The 21,727-nt window shown below is 37.3% G+C and overlaps 1 protein-coding gene across 3 annotated transcripts in view; it reads left to right on the plus strand.

Moving 5' to 3' along the window:
* Window positions 1–21,110, plus strand: part of UBE2V2 (ubiquitin conjugating enzyme E2 V2) — a 28,853-nt gene extending 7,743 nt beyond the window's left edge. Inside the window, exons 1-4 of one of the 3 annotated variants that reach the window (XM_071737513.1) lie at window positions 9,393–9,412; window positions 10,674–10,819; window positions 13,961–14,086; window positions 20,232–21,110. In XM_071737513.1, the coding sequence (XP_071593614.1) occupies window positions 10,775–10,819; window positions 13,961–14,086; window positions 20,232–20,378 (318 nt within the window). In that variant the 5' untranslated portion in view covers window positions 9,393–9,412; window positions 10,674–10,774 and the 3' untranslated portion in view covers window positions 20,379–21,110. Of the gene's footprint in view, window positions 1–9,392; window positions 9,413–10,673; window positions 10,820–13,960; window positions 14,100–20,231 lie in introns of those variants that run through there. The other 2 variants (XM_071737511.1, XM_071737512.1) reach the window with 2 other exon arrangements.
* The last annotated feature ends 617 nt before the right edge of the window (window positions 21,111–21,727 follow it).

Genomic DNA, 21,727 nt, shown 5'->3' on the forward strand with positions numbered 1-21,727 from the left:
CTATCTTCAGTGTGTGCACATATCCAGCCTTAACTACTCTGTGTACTTCTGCTCACTGACATACATATGATGGCTTTTCGTGCTTCTTTATTGTACTTTGTGCAGCTTTAGGATGCTCAGGGTATTTTTGCTACACAAAAAATTAGGATTGTGGAGGGAGTTGGACTGCAGGAGATGGGTAGTGGAGGTTTTCATTGAGGAAGGAACCTTGGTAAGGAGAAGTAGTGTAGAATGGTTAGAACTTGCTGGGATTTGTGAGAAATGGATGCTGATCCAGCATGTGGAGCAGCTCTGATGAATCAGGTAGGTAATGGCAGTCACTTCTGTCTGCTGCCCTTCTGAGAAAAGGGAAAGTGGTGACTGGGGAGCAGGGAAAACCAGTGGCCATGAGCATGGTTAGAAGTGAATTAAAATTAAACATCCTAGAGTATGCTGACCATCACAAGAAGAGTCCTTTCCACTAGGCTGCCTTCAGTACATAATCTGATGAATTATGGAACAGAATTGGTAGAACTCAAAATTACTAGGAGCAGTTAATTTGCTTCCTTCTGGTTACCTAGGAGGCAGTGTAAGAGAAAAGGGAAGATTTCTTGGGTGAAGATTCTTTGACAATGGAGCTATTGGTTCAGCTATTAGTTTCTCATACTTAAAAAGTTAATTAATAAAACCTTAAAATTGCAGAAACTTTTTTTTCTGATGAAGTTATACTTTTGGAATGCTCGCTTTGCTGGAGAAGTCAAGCTCTAGGTGTAGTTATTCTTGTGAAACCAACAGCAACCGAAACATTGAATAAACCAGTGTTTTTTTTATCCAGTTTTGATATGCTGAGATCTTAGTCCAGAACCAAGATTTGTGGTTTAAGCCATTATTAAGTGTGTTTATAAATAGGTATGTGTTTATGACATCTCAACAACTAATGTCTATTGTCTCTCTCAATATATATATATAGTCTATCTAATGTCTATATAAATTAATTTCTTCCCTTCCCACCCCTCAAACTAAGTAAAATTTAATACTGTTAATATATTGCAAGTTTATTATGATTCTTCTGGTGTTTAAGTACACTTCTTTTAAATTAAATGTAAGCTGGGGTCTTGTTAGGCAAACTGCCTCTCCTTCCTTGTGGGGCTCTCTGTCTCTATGTACTGCATTCTCTATTTTGCAAGTGCAGTGGGTAAGATGTATGTGAAGGGTAAATGAGACAGGGGGGCACCACCAAAGGCTGGTGAGGTGGTCACAGCCTTGGAAGTGGGAGCTGCCAGGCAGTGGACCATACTCATGTGTGACCTTGCCTATCTGAGTTAGAAGTCTTCTGTCCCTAAACGTGCAAGTGTAAAGCAATTTCTCTTTTCCTTTGAAGACCTGCTTTAAGGTATTTGGCATCTGAACCCTGAAGTATGAGCTGGAGGAGTTTAAATTGTATTAAATGCAGATTCTAACACAGTTCAACTAGAACTACTACTTAAAAACAGGTCAACATTCAAACACTGAATTTAGGTTTTTATAATTTTAAATTATTATTGCTAGTAGATAACTGAATTTATTTTAAAGTTATCAATATGTGTTATGAAACAAAGGAAAAAAACCCCTTCTTTAAATCTATGTTCTGTCTTCAGTGAAATAACTGTTTGGGTTTTTTTAGAACACTAGGGTTTGTGCCCTATCCCATAAATACCCTCACACCCCTCTAGACCTTTTCTCCTCAGCCAAAATATGCATGGTGGGTTGCTATGAAGGACCAAGGTTTCTGGTGTATTAACACGGTTTCTTATTAGCTGCCTTCTTCATATAAGTGATTTATACAATGTTTATGGTTGTGGCCAGACTCAAATATAAAGGACACTCCTGTAGAAGTTGTTTTCATGCAGCCTTACTTTAGTTCTGAGCTGTCTCTGTTAAGATACCAACAAATACAAGATTTCACTTAGGTGAAATAAATAGTAACCAATATGATTCTGAAAAGGACTACTACTTTAGTTGGCTTTAACCAAAAGGTAGGTTTTAAGGTGAAGGTTTAACTTACACACTGCTCTGACTGTTTTTTTTACTCTTGCTCAGAAATATTCCATGACAAGTCTTGCACTTTTGTAAAAAACCAAAAAAAATAAACAACCAAGAGCTGAAGAAATGAATACTTAAACTTCAATGTAGATCCAAGAATTGTACCTCCTTGAAGTCTTCCAACCTCTAAATTATGATAAACATGTAACATGTACAAATAGTGAATTGCCCTGGAAGTGTCTGTTAATGTACACCTACTTACTTGAGCTTGAAAAGTTATCCATTTTCTTACTAATTCCTAAAGTTAGTAATCTCTGTTTCTTTTGGGATTAATAGTTTCATTTTACATATGGAAATGGATTTTTACCTGATTATGTCAGGTGTGTTTTTCTTCTTGAACTTCTTTTCCTAGAAAGCTGCCATGACTAAGCTTAGTTGGGTCAGTCTTCATGAGTCTGCAGGTCTAAAATGTGGTTCCTTAGAGCTTTGCCATTGTTCAATAAATCTGACACACAGAGTGCATGCTTTAGACACCAGCAAAATGGCAAAGAAAGCATTCAGGATCACTGTTATTTTTGAGGGGTTACCCATGATTAATTTTGGAAGCACAAAGTGCTTACTGGATCTCTGTTATCAGTTGGTTTTTTTTATGTCTTCTGTCTACTGAGTGGTTTAAATAAATTCCTTCTGTATTCTGTTATCATTGATAGAAATGCATTCATTTGGTTTTATGTGACAAAATCAGTGATGCCTGGAGTTTTTGTCTGGAAAATACTACACTTGCACTATATGAATGTTTAATCCATGCATAGTGGGTTTCCTTAGTACCTTGCTTCAGCATCCTGATCAATACCACATATTGCTGCTAAATACCTTCACTTCACCTTTTAAGATAGCTTAGTACTTTCCTGTTTTAAACTCAAAGTAATCTGCATTAATAGTTTTATTGCCAGCATTGGTTTGGGACATATTTGCTGAAAAATAGTAGGAAAGATGTAGTGATGGAATTCTTTTGTAGACAAAAATCCCATGTCTAACTTTGCTAATAGGCAGGTTATTAGAAATACTTCTGGTTTTTTGCACCCACGTTACTGTGATGAAACTCAGATAATTATGATGCAATTGCAGGTAACCTGGTAATAATTCTTGATAGAAGGCTCCTGGTGTGTATTCACAGAATATTTTACTAAGCAAAAAAAATATGTGATGAGAGCAGGGTAACTGGCAAATAAAAATAGAGATCATGTTTTTATAAAAGTTTTTTTTGAATAAGAATATCTTCCAGAAATTTAATTCTCTATTAATATCTTTTGCAGACAGAGTAGAATGTGTTAGCATTTCACATACACTATTAATATTCCCCCTCTTTTTTCTTTATCACCTATTTCAGGGCCTATTTAAAGCTTGGTTATTTTATGTTATTTTTGTGGGTGTGTGGTGTACTGTTTTTGTTAGTACATTATTTCAGTTTCTTTCTTTATTTTATCCACAACGGAATGACTTCGAATTGTTCATGCAGAAAGGAACCTGGTTTGGTTTGTTTTCTTGGGGTTTTTTTGGTTGGTTTTTTTTTGTGATTCTCTGAGGATTTTTTAATTCTTCCCTGCCCCAGGAGAAATTGTATTATGCCTTAGAATTTGCAAGGCTGGCATCCCTCCCTCCCCCTTCCCTGTCATTAAAAAATACTTATTTTTCTCCCAGCCTCAAGCTGTTAAATAGGGTATGAGAGATTTTCCTTTTGTTACCAAGCTATAAATATTTTTTCAGTTTCCCTTAGCTTGAAGGCAGTGGGCAAAAGATAACACAGGCATTCAGAATTGTTTATACTACAGATTTTCCTAGCATAACTATCTAAATCAGAAAGAATAGCATCCCTCACAGTATCCTAGCTGTGCTGTGTATAATTTACTGATATAATAACTTACTAATATAACTTGTTTTTGAGTCTGTATTAAGTTTTGTTTTTATAGCTGTGTTGGGGAGTGTGTTGGAAATATGGGGTGTGCTGGTTTAACTATGGTAGAAGGCTTTCTAGTATAGATGTAACTTTGAGGAGTGATTGAAGCCAAGAGTCTCTTGTAACAGACAATGCCTGCAAAAATAATTTTGCCAAAAATACTGAACCAAAAGTCTCACACTTCAGGCTTGGACATAATTATGAAAAATCAGTGTTACAACTCCCTTTTGTAAGTGGCAGGGAAAAGAGTAGGGTGTAGATTATCCCACTCTTGCCTTTTATATGGCAAAGAATGACTTGGTGTTCACGGAGCTTGGAGTGCCAACTGTATTTGAAGGATTGTGTCCATGTGAATTCCTCAAAAATGTGATTTAGTGTAGGCACTGTGCTCTGTCAAATTTGACATAAGTACAATTGGGTGTTCTGCCCTGGTGCTGGTTTAATTTCTGTACTAGGAGATGATGTGGCATTATGACTGTGTAACTGTGCCTTCACATACTAGCAAGAGCAGGTCCATCCAGGAAGTTCCAGTGGAAGTTGCTGGTCCTACTAAAGGGCACTGAAGAGACATTTTATTTTTGTTTTCTGATGTTTTTTTTTCAGGTTATGTAGTTTTGGGGTAAAAGCATAGCTCTTCTTCTCTAACTTGTTCTGTGGGATAGTATACTTGCTTCTGTTAATGGGCTGGTTTAGAATGTGAACTACCTTTGTATCTATGAAAGCAGACCCTCCTGCTTAAGCCTTAATTTACTGATTTTGCTCATATTCTTTTCTCGTAGTTCCAAGGTATTAAGCTCGCTGTTAAGCTAATGGATTTCTAGTAGGTAATAGTTTCTCTAGTCCAGTTTAATGATTAAACCACTAAACTAAAAACTATTGGTGTATGTAAGCACGAGTGGGTGTTTGTTTGGTTTACTTGTTTAAGTGACTGATGCTTCAGCTTCTTGTGAGACCTTGGTGAAAACTGTTTGGCAGTTCCTGTATACAGCTAATGGGGGTTCAGGAGGTATTTGTCAGTAAAATCCGTGGTGAGGTGAGCTTTATAGGTAAGCCGAAAAGAGGCTGTGGGGAAGGTTGCTTTTGGTTTTTAATTTTGATGAATGCAGTATTTTCACATGGAGAGCCTTAGTCCATCACTGCAAATAGTTGTTCTGGGTGCAGTGCTGTGCCTAGCTGGTAATCACACCTACTGAGTGGAGCTACAGCTCTGCCACGACTGCTTTAAGTCCCTTCACTTGGAAGTGAGAGGTTTTAGCTGAGGGATGGATCCCTGTTATATTTCCCAGGGTGTGAAAACAACCTGTCTGCACTTGTCCGAAGCTGAGTAGTGGTCCTCTCAGCAAGTGAAATTGGAGAGAACAATATTTGGCAGGTCCATGGTGGTGAAAGGACATTTCTTTGTTTGATTGCGACCACTAGTTCCAGTAGATACATACACTTGAGCTCTTGTTCTCAGTTGAAGAATGGAGGTGGTTTCTGTAATTTCATATAGCTGATGAGCTGCAAACTAGGAAAAAAGATGTTGTTTCATTGTCCAAATTATGTAAATGAAATATTGCTGCTTTTTTAGATTTCTTCAAGGAATATTTCGAAGTTTGTAGCAACTGTTTGATGAATTGTGTTGCCTGGCTCAGAGACAAAATTGCAAGTTTTGTGTGAACCATTTAACATAAAATTTAGATTGTGCTTTTGGAATATGTGAAATAGAAGAAAAAGATTTGTTTTACTTTATACTGGGCACAAATATAATTTCCAAAAGATCCAGACCATCATTATCTGGTCTTTTTAGACTAGAATTTCTTGCTATTGTTTGGAAGTAAGGCACAAACTTGTACATGTATTCTGTGATTTCAGCTCTGTAAATCTGTACAGGTGTGTGAGTGGATACTTGGGACAGCATTAGCAATTAAGTTTATTTTGCTGGTACTTTCTAAGACTGTAATTATAAAGGTAAGGGTATATATTTTTTATCCACTGTGTTAATTTTTAAAGCATTTCATGTCACTTGCCAGAAATCTATCAACAATTGTTTTCTAATAAAACATTCAATAGTGACTGTAATTCAAGTTTGAAGTTTTAGGGACAAAACATTAATCATATACTCTAGGGACATAGAAGCAAGTTACTGGAGTTTTTGGGTTGTGGCTTCTTTGGGTGGTTTTTTTTTTTTTCAAGCTAGGAAGTAGTGAGCTGGTACTCCTTTGTTGAATAAAGTTCTAATAGACATTTATAATTAAGATGTGCACAGCTTGTTGCTCTGTCCAGCTGATGTCAGTTCACAAATCAGGGTATCTCTTTGGAAATGGGATGGGAGAGTTTGTTGTCCAAGTCTGAAATATAAATTTGCATAAAAACAAAGATCTTGTGCGTTTCCTATGATCTCATAAATAAAATAATAGTATATTTTTGTGAAAGTGAATGAAGTACCTTAAATATGGAAGTGTTCTTATGAAATAGGGGGGTTTTCTTAAATTATACAATGATTTCTGTTGACCACAGTTCAAATGTTGTAGCACTGAGTAACTTTCTAAGAGGAAATTTATTTTAATGTATCTTTAGGCCAGTTTTAGTTGTGAACTGACATTTTTTTCTGGGAGTTTTTTAATGTGTTGGAATCTCAGTAGGGCCCTGTGGGATTTTTTTTTTTTTCGGTTGTTTGATTGGTTGATTTTAGGTGGTTTTTTTAAACATGAGGTGTTTTGACTCTTATTTTTTACTCCAGAGTGTCTTGCTACATACTTTTTGACCTGATAGGAATGTTAGTGTGGGGAGTTTTGCTGTCACACGTTTTTATTTCTTTTCAGAGCAAATCTAAATCACTGACTGGAGAGGTTCTGGAGGTTTCCCAAATCCTTCACTGCCCTCCTTGGGCAGTTATGGGAACCAGTGAGAACGGACAGCTTGGTGGAAAAAATGTGATGAACACAGGACAGCCTCACAAAAGGAGATGTTATTTTCTAGTTACTGTCATATCCTACAGTTTTGTGTATTGAGTACAATTTTATGATAGACTTGAGCCAGTCTGATGGCTTTTTGCCACAAAAAGCTCTCTTATCCTCACAACCATGGTTTTGCAAAAGAAGGCACTGAAAGACATAGCAGTCAGCTCTGACATCTGTTGGTCTTTCCTCCTGAGTCAACTCAGTTGTTTAATTGGTTGGATTTGATTTTTGCCTAATGGAAGAAGGGCTTTTTGCTGAGTTAGTGTGCCAGTTTGGCTAATCGAGAGCCTCATTAGTGCAAGAGCAAGAGTTTTAGGAGGAGAAGACATGGAACCTCTTCCCATGGCAGGTGAGAAGAAAGGTGATAGCAAGTGATCAGAAATGAATGTAAAGCCTCTTTGCTGCCATATTTTATATGCTTAATTAAGAGGTAAACTGTAAATTCAAAGTTCTGTAGTCAGAGCAAGAATTCTGAGAAATGCAGGTTTTAAGGCACTAAAGAAGTCAAAGATAATGACAGGATGCTAAAGTACCTGGGTTTGGGGGATAGGAGTTGTCTGTGGGGTTTTTTTATTTATTTGAACCTCCATGTACCAATCAAAAGCTAGTCAGTCTTGTGATCCAAACCAAGAGGTTTACTGGAAGTTTATTCTGATGCTTTATTTAGTTTTGGGGTTTTTTTAATGTTAGCAATAAACTTCTACTGGCAGATACCATTCCAGAGCATGTATGAATCTAAAGCAAAAATTAAAAAAAACCTTGTGCTCTGTAATGTGATAGAAACATGACTGTGAATTCTAATCACTAGTCTGAATTATATAGGTAAAGGTACAGATCTAATGTTAATAACAAGTCAGGATGGGACCAGAGGAATGGGCAAATTAATTTCAGTGAAGCTTTTAAAAAACATCTATTCTAAAGTATTGGGAAATTATCTACTCCTTGATGCACTGTGTCAGTACTTCCAGGTACGTGAACTCTTCCCTGTGAAAATAAGCTGCCAGAGTAGTTCAGCTCCATTAAAACATGTTTTTGCATAGAGGTTATTGTAATTTTTGCTGCCATGGCAGCAATTTTGTGCTGGTACTTGAGAGATCTCTCTGTGCACTGGGCTGGCTTGTTAAGCTATCAGGGCTAACTAAAGGGTATAATTTTCTGCTCAGTTAGCAAGCTGAAGTAGCTTATTATGGGTTCAGGTGAGTGGTAGTACCAATGCAGGAAGGAAGGTGAAGCCATACAAGTGGTTTAATTGCCTTGCACTGTCCTGATACTTAATGCTTACCTCTTAATGCTTTTTTTTTTTTTCTGGGAATTTGGAGAACTAGGAGGCAATGATTTCTGTAATTTCTAGAAGTTGCTCCCTAGTCTGTGTTACTTAAAAAAAAAAAAAAAGTTTTAAATACAGTTTAGAAGAAACTGTAACTGTGGAAAATGCTTTATTTCAGTACTTTCTGAAAGGGCATGTTTGTCTATACTGGTCTACTTGCATATGTATTGACTAAATCATCATAGTGCATTACTGTTGTTCTTAACTTTTTGCATAGAGACCACTTGGAATAGAAACCAGGGTAATGTAAAACTTGAAATCCCAGTGACTAAGTAACTGATAAGGAAAACACTTTCTTTGACCCCCATCTTTTTCAAACTTGCATAGGATGTATGCCTTTTTCTGTGGCTTGGAAGTGCATGTGCTCAGCTGGATAAAAAACTGGTTGGAAGGCCAGGCCCAGAGAGTTGTTTGAATGGAGTTAAATCCAGCTGGCAGCCAGTCACTGGTGGTGTTCCACAGGGCTCAGTGCTGGGGCCACTCCTGTGTAACATCTTCATTGATGATTTGGATGAGGGGATGGAGTGCACCCTCAGTAAATTTGCACTAAGTTGGGTGGAAGTGTTGATGTGCCCAAGGGTTGGGAGGCTCTGCAGTGGTACCTGCTCTGTCGATCCATGGGCTGGGGCCAACTGCATGAGTTTCAGTAAGGCCAAATACTGGGTCTTGCACTTTGGCTGCAACAACCCCCAGCAGTGCTGCATGCTTGGAGGAGAGTGGCTGGAGAGCTGCCCAGCAGAGAGGGACCCAGGGGTGTTGATTGGCACAGTTTGCTGAGCATGAGCCAGCAGTCTGCCCAGGTGGCCAAGAAAGCCAACTCCATCCTGGCCTGTATCAGGAACAGCATGTCTAGCAGGACCAGGGAGAGGGGATCTGCCCCTATACTCTGCCTTAGTGAGGCACCTGTGTGCAGTTTGGGGCACTGCAGTATAAGAAGGACATCAAGGTGCTGGAGAGGGTGCAGAGAAGGGCAACCAAACTGATTTGGGATCTGGAGAACAGGGCTTGTGAGGAGAGACTGAGGGAACTGAACTGGGCTGTTCAGCTTGGACAAGAGGAGGCTGAGGGGAGGCCTCATTGCTCTCTACAACTGCCTGAAAGGAGGTGGTAGTGAGACAGATGCTGGACTCTTCTCTCTGGTGACCAGTGATAGGCCAAGAGGAAATGGGGTAAAGCTTCAACAAGGTAGGTTCAGGTTAGATATTAGGAAAAACTTCTTCACAGAAAGAGCGGTGAGGCATTGGAACAGGCTGCCCAGGGAGATGGTGGGGGTACCGTCTCTTGAGGTGTTCAAAAGATGGGTAGATGAGGAGCTACAGTGGATGGTTTAATGGTTAGGGGTTGTAGGGTGAATGGTTGGACTCAGAAGTCCTTTCCAACCTTGATGATTCTATGATTCTAACAAATTTGTAAGCACCCCAGAATTTTAATATCATAGAGTACCTGAATTTTTCCAGTACAAGAAAGGATCTCTGATAAAAATCATGAAGAATACTATAGTTGTAAGTAGCTATAGGAAATAATAATAGTTCCAAGTAGCTACTGAAGTTTTATTGTATTGTAATATTACAACTACATCATTATGCATATTTTATTTAACAGTGAAAGCATACCATGATTGCAAGCACAAGTGTTAATTAGTTTTGTTCCCTGCATTGGTTCTTAAATAGCATTTTATCTTCTGTGATGGAAAGCAATTAAACATTCACTTGTTTACCACCTATCAATATCTGTCTGTTTTCATGTATGATAATAAAAAGGCAGTGATTATCATTCAGTATGGGAAAATTACTTGGCTTTCCTTATAGGCAGTACATCTTCATATTCTGTTGTGAATATGTTGTTATCTAACAACTTAATCATTGTTTCTCTGCTTATTTTTTCCCTTCTGTTAAATGGGAATAGTAACTAGTAGATTAAAAAGACTTGATTTTTTTGTTTGTTTGTTTGTGTTCATATACTAAAGTGTTGGGGCTTTTTAAATCAAATGAAAACAAATGAAAATGTTTCGATCTTTATCTTACAATTCATATTTATTAAGATGAATTGTGTTAAATGTTGCATTATTTTTGGAGGGAATTTGGCCTATCTGTTTTATGTGGATTGTATTTGAGAAGAACTTGACAGATAGTGAAATGATTTTGAAATATGTTGGTTCTAAACAGTACCGTGTCTGGGAATGAGCACCTGAATTAGGCTGTCTCAGATGAAAGATACCTCTGGTATTTTTTCTTCTATAGTTTGCATTTCTATCACTTGATAGTAACTAGCTTCTAATGAAGTGGTTAGTTGCTTCAAAGCAATTTGAATGCTAAATAAATTAAGAAGAAAATATTTTTTTATCTTTGAAATATTCATCAATTGCTAGTGCATAACATATGAAAGCAATGAAATTGCCTTTCCCTTAGTGTGGGCAGTACTAATTGGATTCTTCCCTTATTTCTAGTTAAAGTACCTCGTAATTTTCGCTTGTTGGAAGAGCTTGAAGAAGGGCAGAAGGGAGTAGGTGATGGTACAGTAAGCTGGGGCCTTGAAGATGATGAAGATATGACACTGACCAGATGGACAGGAATGATTATTGGGCCACCAAGGGTAAGTGTGATGAATTAGAATGTTTTTCTTGATTTTGTAGGCAATAAAAAATACAAAATGCAAAAAAGTTAATTTTATATAGTGTAAAGGACTTAGTTAAAATGGAATGTATAAAGTTGTAGAAACAGTGTATATTCCTGCTAGAATTCATCCGTTCATGACACATTAGTGCTTTCTGTCTGTTTTCCTCTGGTACATGTTTCTGCAGCCAGTTGTGATTTGAGATGTATAACTGAGTTAGGAATACAGTCTGTATTTCTGTTATTACTGCACTTAAGAGTACAATGACAGTACAGTAAACAGGGTAAATGTCTTTCCACAGCTTATCATATGTTCCTAGTGATTTTATTCTTTAGCAAACTGACATTATGTTTTCAAATTTCACAGCTTTTATCAGTTTTTCAGTATAGTAGTTTATGCAATTCAGTTGACTCATGCCTAAAGACCGAGCAGTTTTTAATTATTTCTAATGAGATAAAATATAGAAACAAAGTTCAGATCCATCCAACCTTTTTAGTTCTTTAGAATGTCATCTAGACTGATAAATCTTGCAAGAGAAGTAGTCACTTCTTGTGTCAGAGGATCAGCCTCATCATATATGAGGGGACACATCTTCACTTGGCACGTAACTTTTGTGCAGGCATTCCTGTGGTTTACAACATGGTAGGAGAGATCCCTCTGTAAATGATAACTTTAACTGGGTATACTTCACATAGCTCTAAGTTAGCACATGTCTTTCACTGCTAACATGAGGTTGTGATCTTGTGTCCTTCAGACATGCAGGGCTTATTGGAAGAACTAGCCAAGACAATAGCTGAGATAAGGTATTGGCTTCAGTGAAGATAATGTCTTCCAGAATAGCATAGTTCCAGAGTTAGATGCAGCATACTTCAAGCTCCTTTTGGAAGTCAGATGGTTGTGTCTTGTAGCAGATGTATTTTGAACATCTGTGTAATAGCACTGAGCTGCTAAGATCCAGATGCATTTGAGAGAGAGGACCAATTTAAAAGACAAGCATAATTATGGTATCCTTTGGATACTAGCTTCTGTGCAGCCAGACTCTTTGCAAGTTTGGAATTGCATGAGTTTTAAAAAGAGCTTGCAATATGGAGCTAACTAAAGTAGTGTCTCCCTGACTCTCCAAACACCCACCTGTCTCGAGAGTGGTTTCTGGGTCAACCTGAGGTAAAGTCCATCTTTGAAAGGAGCCCCACAAAACAGCAGCAACACAAACCAACCTGGGATGCAATTTTAATTTTGGTCCAGTTTATATCATTGTCATCTTATTTTCTTTATGAAAGAGTGCCTGCAGGTAATATTTTGGCCATTTCCAGGACATGCAGTCTTGCTGATAGAATGACTTACTGGTGACATAGAATGACATGGTGACTGTAGAAAGTAAAAGCCAGCAGGTGCCAAGCCAGTGCTGGTACTTTGATGACAAGATTTGCATATCCAGTTTGTGTATAATAAGTGTTTTAGGGATCAGTTGATTTACGTAGACAGTGTGCAGTGTGCAGTGAGCACAGAGGAAGTTACTGATACTGTCAACATCATGAATTTCTTCAAATATATGGCTTCTCTTGGGCCTGCAAAAAGTGCTCGTCAGTTTTTTTTTCTTGCTTCATTTGAAGGGTGAAGCAAGGTGGGGTAGGAAAATATTTCGATTAAAGGAAACAGAGCCCCTCAAAAATGTTGTGTTTTTTTTCCATGCTTTTTTAGGATCTAGCCTGGGATGCTTGGCTTGCAGTAAAACAATGACTTGAAAAACAGCAAAAATGAAAAGCCAGTTGGATAGGAATAAGGGAATGAGAATGAGTTTCCATTCTTAGGATTCTTCAGTTGTAAGCAGTGTATGTAAATTTAACTGATGGCATTCCTCCCTGGGGAGCTCAGTCGTTTTATCTGAGTGAATAATGAAAACTTGTGTTTCTGTGTTTTCTTGCTGCAGTAGAAGCTATTAACTGTAGCAGGATGAGATTATTTTTATTGGTCCTTCAGCTGTTAGTGGGAAAGAATAATTTCTGAGCAAGGGTGTTCTGTTTTGTCTCGTGTCTTTCTGGCCCACTTGCTCCTTGGTCTCTGTGGCATCTCAAAATTATAGGACACAGTTAGGATTCTTCAGTAGTCGAATTTCCACTCTGCCTTTCAGTTGACCATAGAGTGGGATGTCACTTGATAACTTGGCTGCTGTTGATACTTCTGCTTGGAAAGAGTAACAGCTGGCTGCTGCAGAACAGCTTGAAGATGGTATTTCCAGGAAGGTCTGAGGCATGTTACTGCTTTGGGTTCATTTTAGTTGTAACTGTTGTGCCAGTGGAAAGGCAGGTGTAGAAACTGGGTTTACCTTCCTTCTGGAGCAGAAGCATGTACATCAGTGACCAGCAGAGCCCCTGACACTTTTTATTATGCATGGCCTACTTGACAAGATTAAAGAAAAGATAAAGCCATGTTCTCTTCTAATTGGGCTTCCTCAGAATATATTTGCACTTAGAATGATCTCTTCCGTGGTCACTTTGGAGTGATGTCTTCTGCTAACTAGCTGTCACTTTACTGTTCAGAGTTTATAATTCTTCTAGTAAACCAGTCAGTCCTCATCTGTGGAAGTTTAGATATCTTGTGGAGTGTTAATTACTTCTAGGATATGTTTTTTTGCAAATACTGTTTTCATATTCTTTGTGTCTTAACTGTTGGGTTACTGGCATCTTTGCCTTTCCCTATTTCCATTTTTTTTTTTCCAGTGTTAGGTATTTTTTTACAGGGGATAGCAGTAATTTCCCTTAAGATTATTTATTTTCTCTCTGCCCCCTACTGTGCCAAAGCTGTTTTGAGAATGCAGGTGGGGAGGAAGGGTAAACTTGGGTAAACTTGAGTTAAACAAGAGTAGACTTGAATTAAAAAAAAACTGTATCCTGGTAGTCAGTAAGTAGTGTAATTTATACATATTCTTCAAGTAATCAATATAACCAAAACAGTGGAATATCAGTTGGTAATTCAAGACCATCAACAGGTATATAATAATAACAGATTTAAAATTATTTCATGCTTCATCTTCATGGCTCTTACCTTTGTTTTGTAGGGTTTTTAAAATTAATATTTAGTTTTCGTTAAGATGCATTAGCCTGTCTTTTTCCTTTCTAGACAAACTATGAAAACAGAATATACAGTCTGAAAGTAGAGTGTGGACCTAAATATCCAGAAGCACCTCCTACAATTAGATTTGTAACTAAAATTAATATGAATGGAATAAATAATTCCAATGGAATGGTAAGTTGAAATGGTAAGATCAACCTTATTGTTAATCTGTACATAAATTACTTCTGGGGAAAACCCAGGTGAGGAATATGCATGTTGGATGTAGCTTTCATATTTAAATTCTGCAATATAAGGATTTTGTTTAAGTCAAGTTTTGGTTGCCCACTACTAAAAATTTACAGTACTAGGTATTTACAATATGTTAGTAGTTCTTAGTGGCTTAACAATGAGATAAAAATTCATAGTATTGAAAAAGTTGTGGTTTTTGAAGCTGAAGGTTTTAGTTTTGAAAAGGAAAAAATAAAAAACCAGTGTATAAGCCATGTGTAGGTATTTCCCCTGTAGTACTCTCATAAAAGGGAATTAGATTTGTACTGTAACAGGAGTAGTACAAACTATCTGATGTTTCCACTAATTAGAAATGGAGTTTATTCATGCTGAATCTGACTCTGGAGTAGTAACTTGCCTGTAATGAACTGCTCTATTTCAACTTTTTTTTTTTTTTTTCTCTTTATAATGGGTTTATTCAAATCTAAGGTGACTCTGAGCTTCAGTCTTAATGTCTTTTGATACAGCTCTTAGTAATCGCTTTCATTTTAAAGATAAGTTTGTAATAAGTTACTCTCACTGATCCTGCACTGAGAAATGCATTCATGTACATGAGCAATGGCAGCAGCTCAAACAAGTTTTTACTTCATTATTCTCTAGGTAATTGAGTCCTGTGAAGTAATCTGAGGTACCCCATTGCTCAGTGGAAAGACATGTGAGCTGTCTTGCATTTAGAGTGGTATATGTCAGAAGGAAATAAAATATCACACTTGTCTGTGTCTGTCTCTAATGAATGAGTTGGTTAAGGTACTATGTAATGAGTAATGAGTCAGAGAGCATCTTTATATTTTAAATACTTTGCAAGATTTAAAAGAAAAGTGGACTTGCAGCTGTGTAATTAACAGTAACAAAATGTGAAGCTTAAATATGTCAAATCTTTAGAGGAGAGGGAGATTCTTAGGGGTTTGTATGAGCTGTTATAGGTGGTAGGATAATGTACTGGTTGCTCATCCAAAGCCAGTGCACTAATACTTTAGAAATGATTTAAAATTAATTTGAAAGTACTTCTCATATAGCCAACAACTTTGCCTAAAATTTTATTGAAATTGCTATGTACCAATCATCTGTTGCCTTTCATCACAACTGTGCTTTGTGCCCTAAGTGTGTGTTTATTAAGAGGTTGTGATGCAGTAGAGGTTATGTTTATAATATTCTTTTCATACGTCTCCCTGGTAACGTATTATTCTGGATCAGTAAAGAGCTGTGCCCTTGTTGCTTCATCAGCACATGCCTGACAATATAGGTGCTGGTTTCTGAAGCAGAATCTCAGACTTGCAGAGCCTGGCTCGTGTTTAGTCAACTGTCACTTTGAGTTTTTGTTTGGAGAAGCTTGCTGAGGAGTGGGGTTAATACTGTGACAGGAAATCCTTCTGATGGTTTGAAAAGCACTGTTAACATCCAGTCATCACTGCAGGAAAACTGAATTTTAATAAGTTCATAAGCTTATACAAAGCCCTAATTAATTTTTCCCCTCCTAGTTCTGTTAACTAGTGTATCTTATGAAGGAATTGCTATTTTTCAACAGATTTGAATAGGACAATAGTATTTTAAATGAAAACAGTTTTCAAACCCAACAAATTTAAAACTAATTAATTTCTAATGTGCCCATTGTCCCTGAATTTTGCTTTTTAGCTGATTTTGCCGTTGTGCTCACTAGAGTTGTGCCAAATGTGTCAGATAAACTGGAGGCACCTTCAGCATCCCTAGAACAGTTCACATTGCTGCTTCCTATTTTAGTTCCTTTGTGTTTCTTCCAGGCTGTTCTGACATGTTCTGATCACCTTTCATGCAATAGATCATAAGAGGCTTGCTTCATTCTTTGAATGGATGACAGGGTTTCATCTTCAGACAAACTCTACTGTCCCTGTTTCTGCACGCTGTTTCTGCACACATGGCCAGCTTTTGATTACGTTGCTTGAAGTTGAAAAAATTGTTGAAAAAGAAAAGAAAAGAAACCCAAGATAAACAGCAGCTGAAATTGTGTGTCGTAGCAGTGTTATCATACTACTCAAAAAATTTGTAACCTTGTTTAGGAACACTTTAAAAGAGGTGTGTACCAGTTAACACCTGGGGAAAAGTAGAGACCTCAGCATAAGTTCAAAGGGTGATAATTTCTGTTGAGTTGGAATGTGGAAGGGGGAGGAGGAGGTGGGTATGAACTAGAGTTGAGGGTAGTCTGAGGAAGCCAGTTAGCAGCTGCCTTCTTAGCAGTGGTTCTCAATGTTCTTGACTTAAAAGTCCCTATGCTTTGCATGAAAGTGTGAGTTTATCTGTAATCACAGTTAAAATTTTATTGATGTTTTTATTCTAAGAGAGGAGTTATGCCTGTAAGTAACTTGTCCATCAGCTCCATAACTTCAGGCGTTCCAGAACTATTTCATAAATTTAGTGCAGGAAAGAAGAGGACTACTTCAGGAGTATTTTATTAAAGAAGACTACTCTTAATTACCCTGAGTCACCCTCTTAGATATCCTCGCTTTTCTTATCTGCAAGTTAGTTTTTGTGGGTTTTTTCTGCTTTTCAATTGCCTATGGAGCTACTGTGCTTGGATACAGAATTAGAGGACTAAGCTCAGGAAAGCTAATCCAAGTACTTACGTGGAGCTGGACAAAATGCTTTTATGTTCTAATGGCATCACTGTTGTAAAATTGTTTTAAAATTACCATTCTTAGTACTGTGAGGTCTTTTCTTTTGGAGGCTTGTATATCCTGTATTGATAAAACACCAGTTTCATTCTGATGTGCTAGGTATTTTCCTGTGGTCTTTTGAGGATTTCTGATTTTTTGCATTTGTGAGAGTGCTCTTCAGCAGTCTGTCTTACAGGCTTTGTAATCACTTCTGTTCATTTAAATACTATTTAAAGCTGCAAGTATTTGTTTCCTTTAAACTCACTTGGGACTGTCATCTATAAATCTATAAACTGTTGTCCAGTTTCAGCTTTGAGTATGTTTATTGTAGACTAAGCAGTTTGCTATTTCTTAAAGTTAAGATATAGGGAATATAAAAAACACTGAATACTTTGCAACATTGTGTAAAATTATTTCAAATGTCAATTGTTTAGAAAAAATAAACATCTTGCTTTTCTTGCTATTGTTGAAAGCTTTACCGTGGTGTAGCCCCAGAATGAAATAAGTCTTCAGCATTCATTATTAGCTTTTATGTGACCTTGAAATTTCTCCTTCTCTGTCCCAGGATGTGTGCTTGAATATTACCTAATGCTTTTGTGTGATTTGGACACAGTTTGTGTCATTCTTCCAAATACCTTATCGTTGTTCTTCAAGAAGTGAATTTATTGTGCACTAACTTGGGAAATCTGCAACACAGAAAACAGTACCTGAGCCAAAATCATTACTGCTGTAAGATGTCGTGAAAAAAAGTTGTTGACTTGCAGAAAAGAGACTTGGAGATAAGCAGCAAGGAAAATACCATGTTCAGCAGTCTTTGCTCAGAAAACATTAATAACATTGTTAAAGCAGAGTTTATGGGCTGTGAGTTTGTTGCTACAAATTCCTAGCAAAGAAAGAAGAGCTGAAGGGCCTGACTTATAAATGGTCAGGTCTTGTATTTCACTGCAGTCTGTGGATGTAGATTTGTGTTTTTTGAACAGCACTGGTGACTGGCTGCTACTTGCTGTAGTTGAGGTAGATCTCCAGATGTGAGAGAACCTACAGAGGCACTGGTGAGGAGAAGCAAGGAAAAGGGAAGGCTGTATGAAAACAGAATGTCCAGGCTGAAGACATTCACTTGGGAAGTGCCAGAGCAATTGCCTTTCCATTTTTTCTTTCTTTAACCCAGTATTTATTCAATGGATAATTACATTTGGTTTTTTCTCCAAGCTACCAAAATCTAAACCTAATCTGAGCCCTAGTGTCTTCTGTTCCTGTGATACTTAACCACCTTCAAGTCTTTCTTCTTTATAGAAAGAAAAATGGTGGTCTCATGCATTTTCTGTAGAGAGAACAGTATTGAGTAGTATTACATTTGCCTTTCTAATTTCAAAATAAATTCACGTCATTCCTAGTTTGCTGGGTCCAGCTTGTTGGATAGTGGCTCTGGAGTGTCCTTTAATCTTATTGGAGAGGAAGAGATGTGTAAGAACTTGGTACCTCTCGCTTGTGTTTTTATCTAACAGTCAGCTTTTTAAGAAAAGAAAACCCATTTTCCAGTTTCAAGTCTTATTCTGCTCTGATATTGTCTCTTTTATTTAGACATATTAAACCAAATACCCCTTTAAAAAATACTAGCAGTCTGGGAATTGCAGTGATGCCTAATGTTAGGTTCAAAAAATGTGTGAATGTAGTACCATGTTTATTTGGCTGCTGGTGGTGGGTGGATGGCTGTTCTTGATGATCTTGAAAGTCTTTTCCAACCTTAATGATTCTGTGATTCTATGTATTAGCTCGTAACTCCTGTATTTAAACTGATATGAGCTTGTGGCATAATGGAGCTTTCCTTTTGGTGCTCTTTTTCTTCCTAATTCATAGTGTTTGCAATAATTATTAAATAATATGACAGCCTTCAATACTGTGGTTTGATGATACACTGTCTTTGGCAGCTCTACAGACTTTAAAAGGGTTCCTGAGTGTAAGCAGAACATTTTTTATCTGAACTGTTATGCTTAACAGTGCTGAGCTGTGAATTGGATCAGGGATTGTGCTTGCGCACTTCTTTCCAAAGATTTTTTTTTTATTTTTTTTTTTTTTTTTTTTTTTGTTAAACTGGGTGGGTTCTGTTGGTTCAGGTCAGAAGGTAGCTTCACATTCATCTGAGTTGATATGAAGTAGTAGTACCGTTAAAGGAACAGGTCTCTAGTGAAAGGAAGCATAAGTTTTTTGTGGGAATATTGCTGCCTGGGCCAGCATGTCTTTAAACCTTGGCCTCTGTTTTAGTTTAGTCTCATCTGGTGTTCTGGAAATAGACAGCCTCACTTCAAACAATCCAGAAATAAAGTATCAGTGTTAACATTGTTATTTCTGATTCCAGTGTTGTTTTTTCTTTCAGTTTGCCCTAATTACTATGGGATAAGAAACTTCCTGATGTTTCGTGCTGCCTAAATCGTAAAGCAGTGCTTTCCACTGCTTTTATAACTGTGTGAGCTGCATGTGCTACTCTGCCAGTGGAATTCAGCAGTGTGCAATATACCCCTGTTACCAGTGGTGGGCCTGCTTTGCAGCTCCAGAGCTGCTGGCCCCTCTGTCATCTTGCAGGGGTTAGGTGGCCAGGACTTACCCGCTGCCAGAAGAATCCCCAAGCTGACTTTCAATTGCTGACTTTCCTATGGAAACCTCCCTGTTATAATATAATTGTGTAAATTGTCCCACAGGTTTTATAAACGCATAGGAGAAGTCCCATGTCCTTTCCTTTCAGTTCATATTCAAATTGGTAAGTGATGTACAGTAATCTTCACGGCTCCATAAGGTGACTTACTGTAAGAAGGATGCAAAGAACTGAGGAGTGTCCATACATTATGGATGGGTTACTTCAATATTTCAAGCCGTTTCTTAGTCTATGTTGTGACTCTTGATGGATCAGAAGCACTGTGAAGTATCAATGTGAAAGAAACCCCTAATGATACCCCTACCAGTGGAAAAACAAGGGAATTTTTCCTCTAGGAATGTATCCCATGGACTCTTGTGTGGCAGGTTCTTTAAAAGAACTGAGGGAACCCAAGATGTATATTTTGGCATAATGAAGATGATTACTTTTTGGGGTTGATCTAGTAATTTGTTTCAAATTTTACAAGATAGAACTCTGGTTTTAGAGTGAATGGTTTGCTTATCTCATCCTCCCCCCGCCCCCTTTCCTTCTCACTAATAATAGTGTCAGTATCAGCGCAGATGGAAGGGTCCACCTGCATGGATTTTATTGCAGATTCTGTACTTGTGTGTAAGTATGCAATTGTTTTTTAAAAAATAATTTATGAACCACAGGGACTTTATGCCACAGTCAAAGTGTCAGAGAATGCTTAGACTCTTGCTTAGAACAGTTGAGTCAATATGTAGATATTTTGTATTTCACCATAACTTATAACTTCCTCTTCTTTTTCCAGGTGGATGCACGGAGCATACCAGTGTTAGCAAAATGGCAAAATTCTTATAGCATTAAAGTTGTACTTCAAGAGCTAAGACGTCTAATGATGTCCAAAGAAAATATGAAGCTTCCACAACCTCCAGAGGGACAAACTTACAACAATTAATTTTAGCTGATTCTCAAACTTCTGTCTTAAAACAACAACCTTCTACTCATGTTAATGTCTTGATTAAATCTCACAATGCAAACACCCACACATTAAAGAATTTCAGCTGGTATACATGACCTGGACATTTGTAAGAATATATATATTATATGTATGCCCAATATGTTTTCAGGCACTATGGGAGAAAAAGGCAGCACAATTATTTTTATTTTTATTTTTTTTTAATTGAGGCACTGTCATTTAAGCATAAGCCTGAAATAGCCTAAAATTGGAATTCAGGTCTTACAAGATGAAAGCATGACGGGAAGTGTCAGATTGGTGTGGAATAATATATGTTTCTGAAAATTATCTCTTGAGAAGGCAAAATATAAATGGCATGCTTTATCCATCTTGCTTAGTAAAAGAGCTGCAGTTAAATTTGTTTTAAAGTAGCAGGTACAGTGAAATACCATTGCTCATCTTGTTTAATTTTGCAAGGGTGTGGGTGCCGACTACTAGTAGTGTCACAAAGTATGTTCAGGATTGTTTTGATACCTGTATTTATAAAATGGGGGGATTAATTTCTGTTAAGCAGCTCCTGTGTGTTACATGTATCGGACATGGCAAATATTTGTTTACAGTCTTTGTTCTAATAAACCATGCATTTAAGTTTTAGTGAAACAAAGGAAATGTATGGATATGTGATTGAGATTAAAGTTAGTCTTAAAATGTAAATAAAACGTGGAAAGTGTCTGAGGCTGTGCCATTTCTATAAGAGTGATGTAATTTATGTACAGTAACTTGCAGAAGTAGTGGAAAGCCAAACATAATATTGCTGCTGGTTTTACATGCACCTTTTATTCTTAACACTTTTATATGCTCAGTTTATTTGAGAGGTCAAGATATTTCATTTGTTGCAGAGGAGTAATCTGTCATCTGTAGTTCCACTTCTTTAGACAGGCTTGCACTGTGTTTGATTTTATTATTTTTTTAAGGTTTATATATATAAACAACCCCTCCAAACTAATTCCAAAATAAAACCAAAAAAACCTTGCCAACCTCCCTCCCCTTCATCTCCCCTCCAGATTCTTTTGAGAAATGAGCATTATTTTCACTTCACTTAGTTGACCTCTGAGCATTTTTCGGACCATATTGCTGAAGTCTGTCCTACTTCTCAGTCCTTTGTCTTGCTTTTGCAGTTGCTGTCTTGATTCTTGCTTTCTTGCATATTTTCCTCTTTTATGTTTCTTGTCTTTTCCTTTTTTCTGCCTTTGCTGAAGCACACAAAAAGAAACTTCAATAAAAAATGCACCTATAATACAGATGATCATATTTCCATTTGCATTCCATGTATCATATGCCATAACATC

This window comes from Heliangelus exortis, chromosome 2 (genome assembly GCF_036169615.1).
Source record: "Heliangelus exortis chromosome 2, bHelExo1.hap1, whole genome shotgun sequence".
Lineage (NCBI taxonomy): Eukaryota > Metazoa > Chordata > Aves > Apodiformes > Trochilidae > Heliangelus > Heliangelus exortis.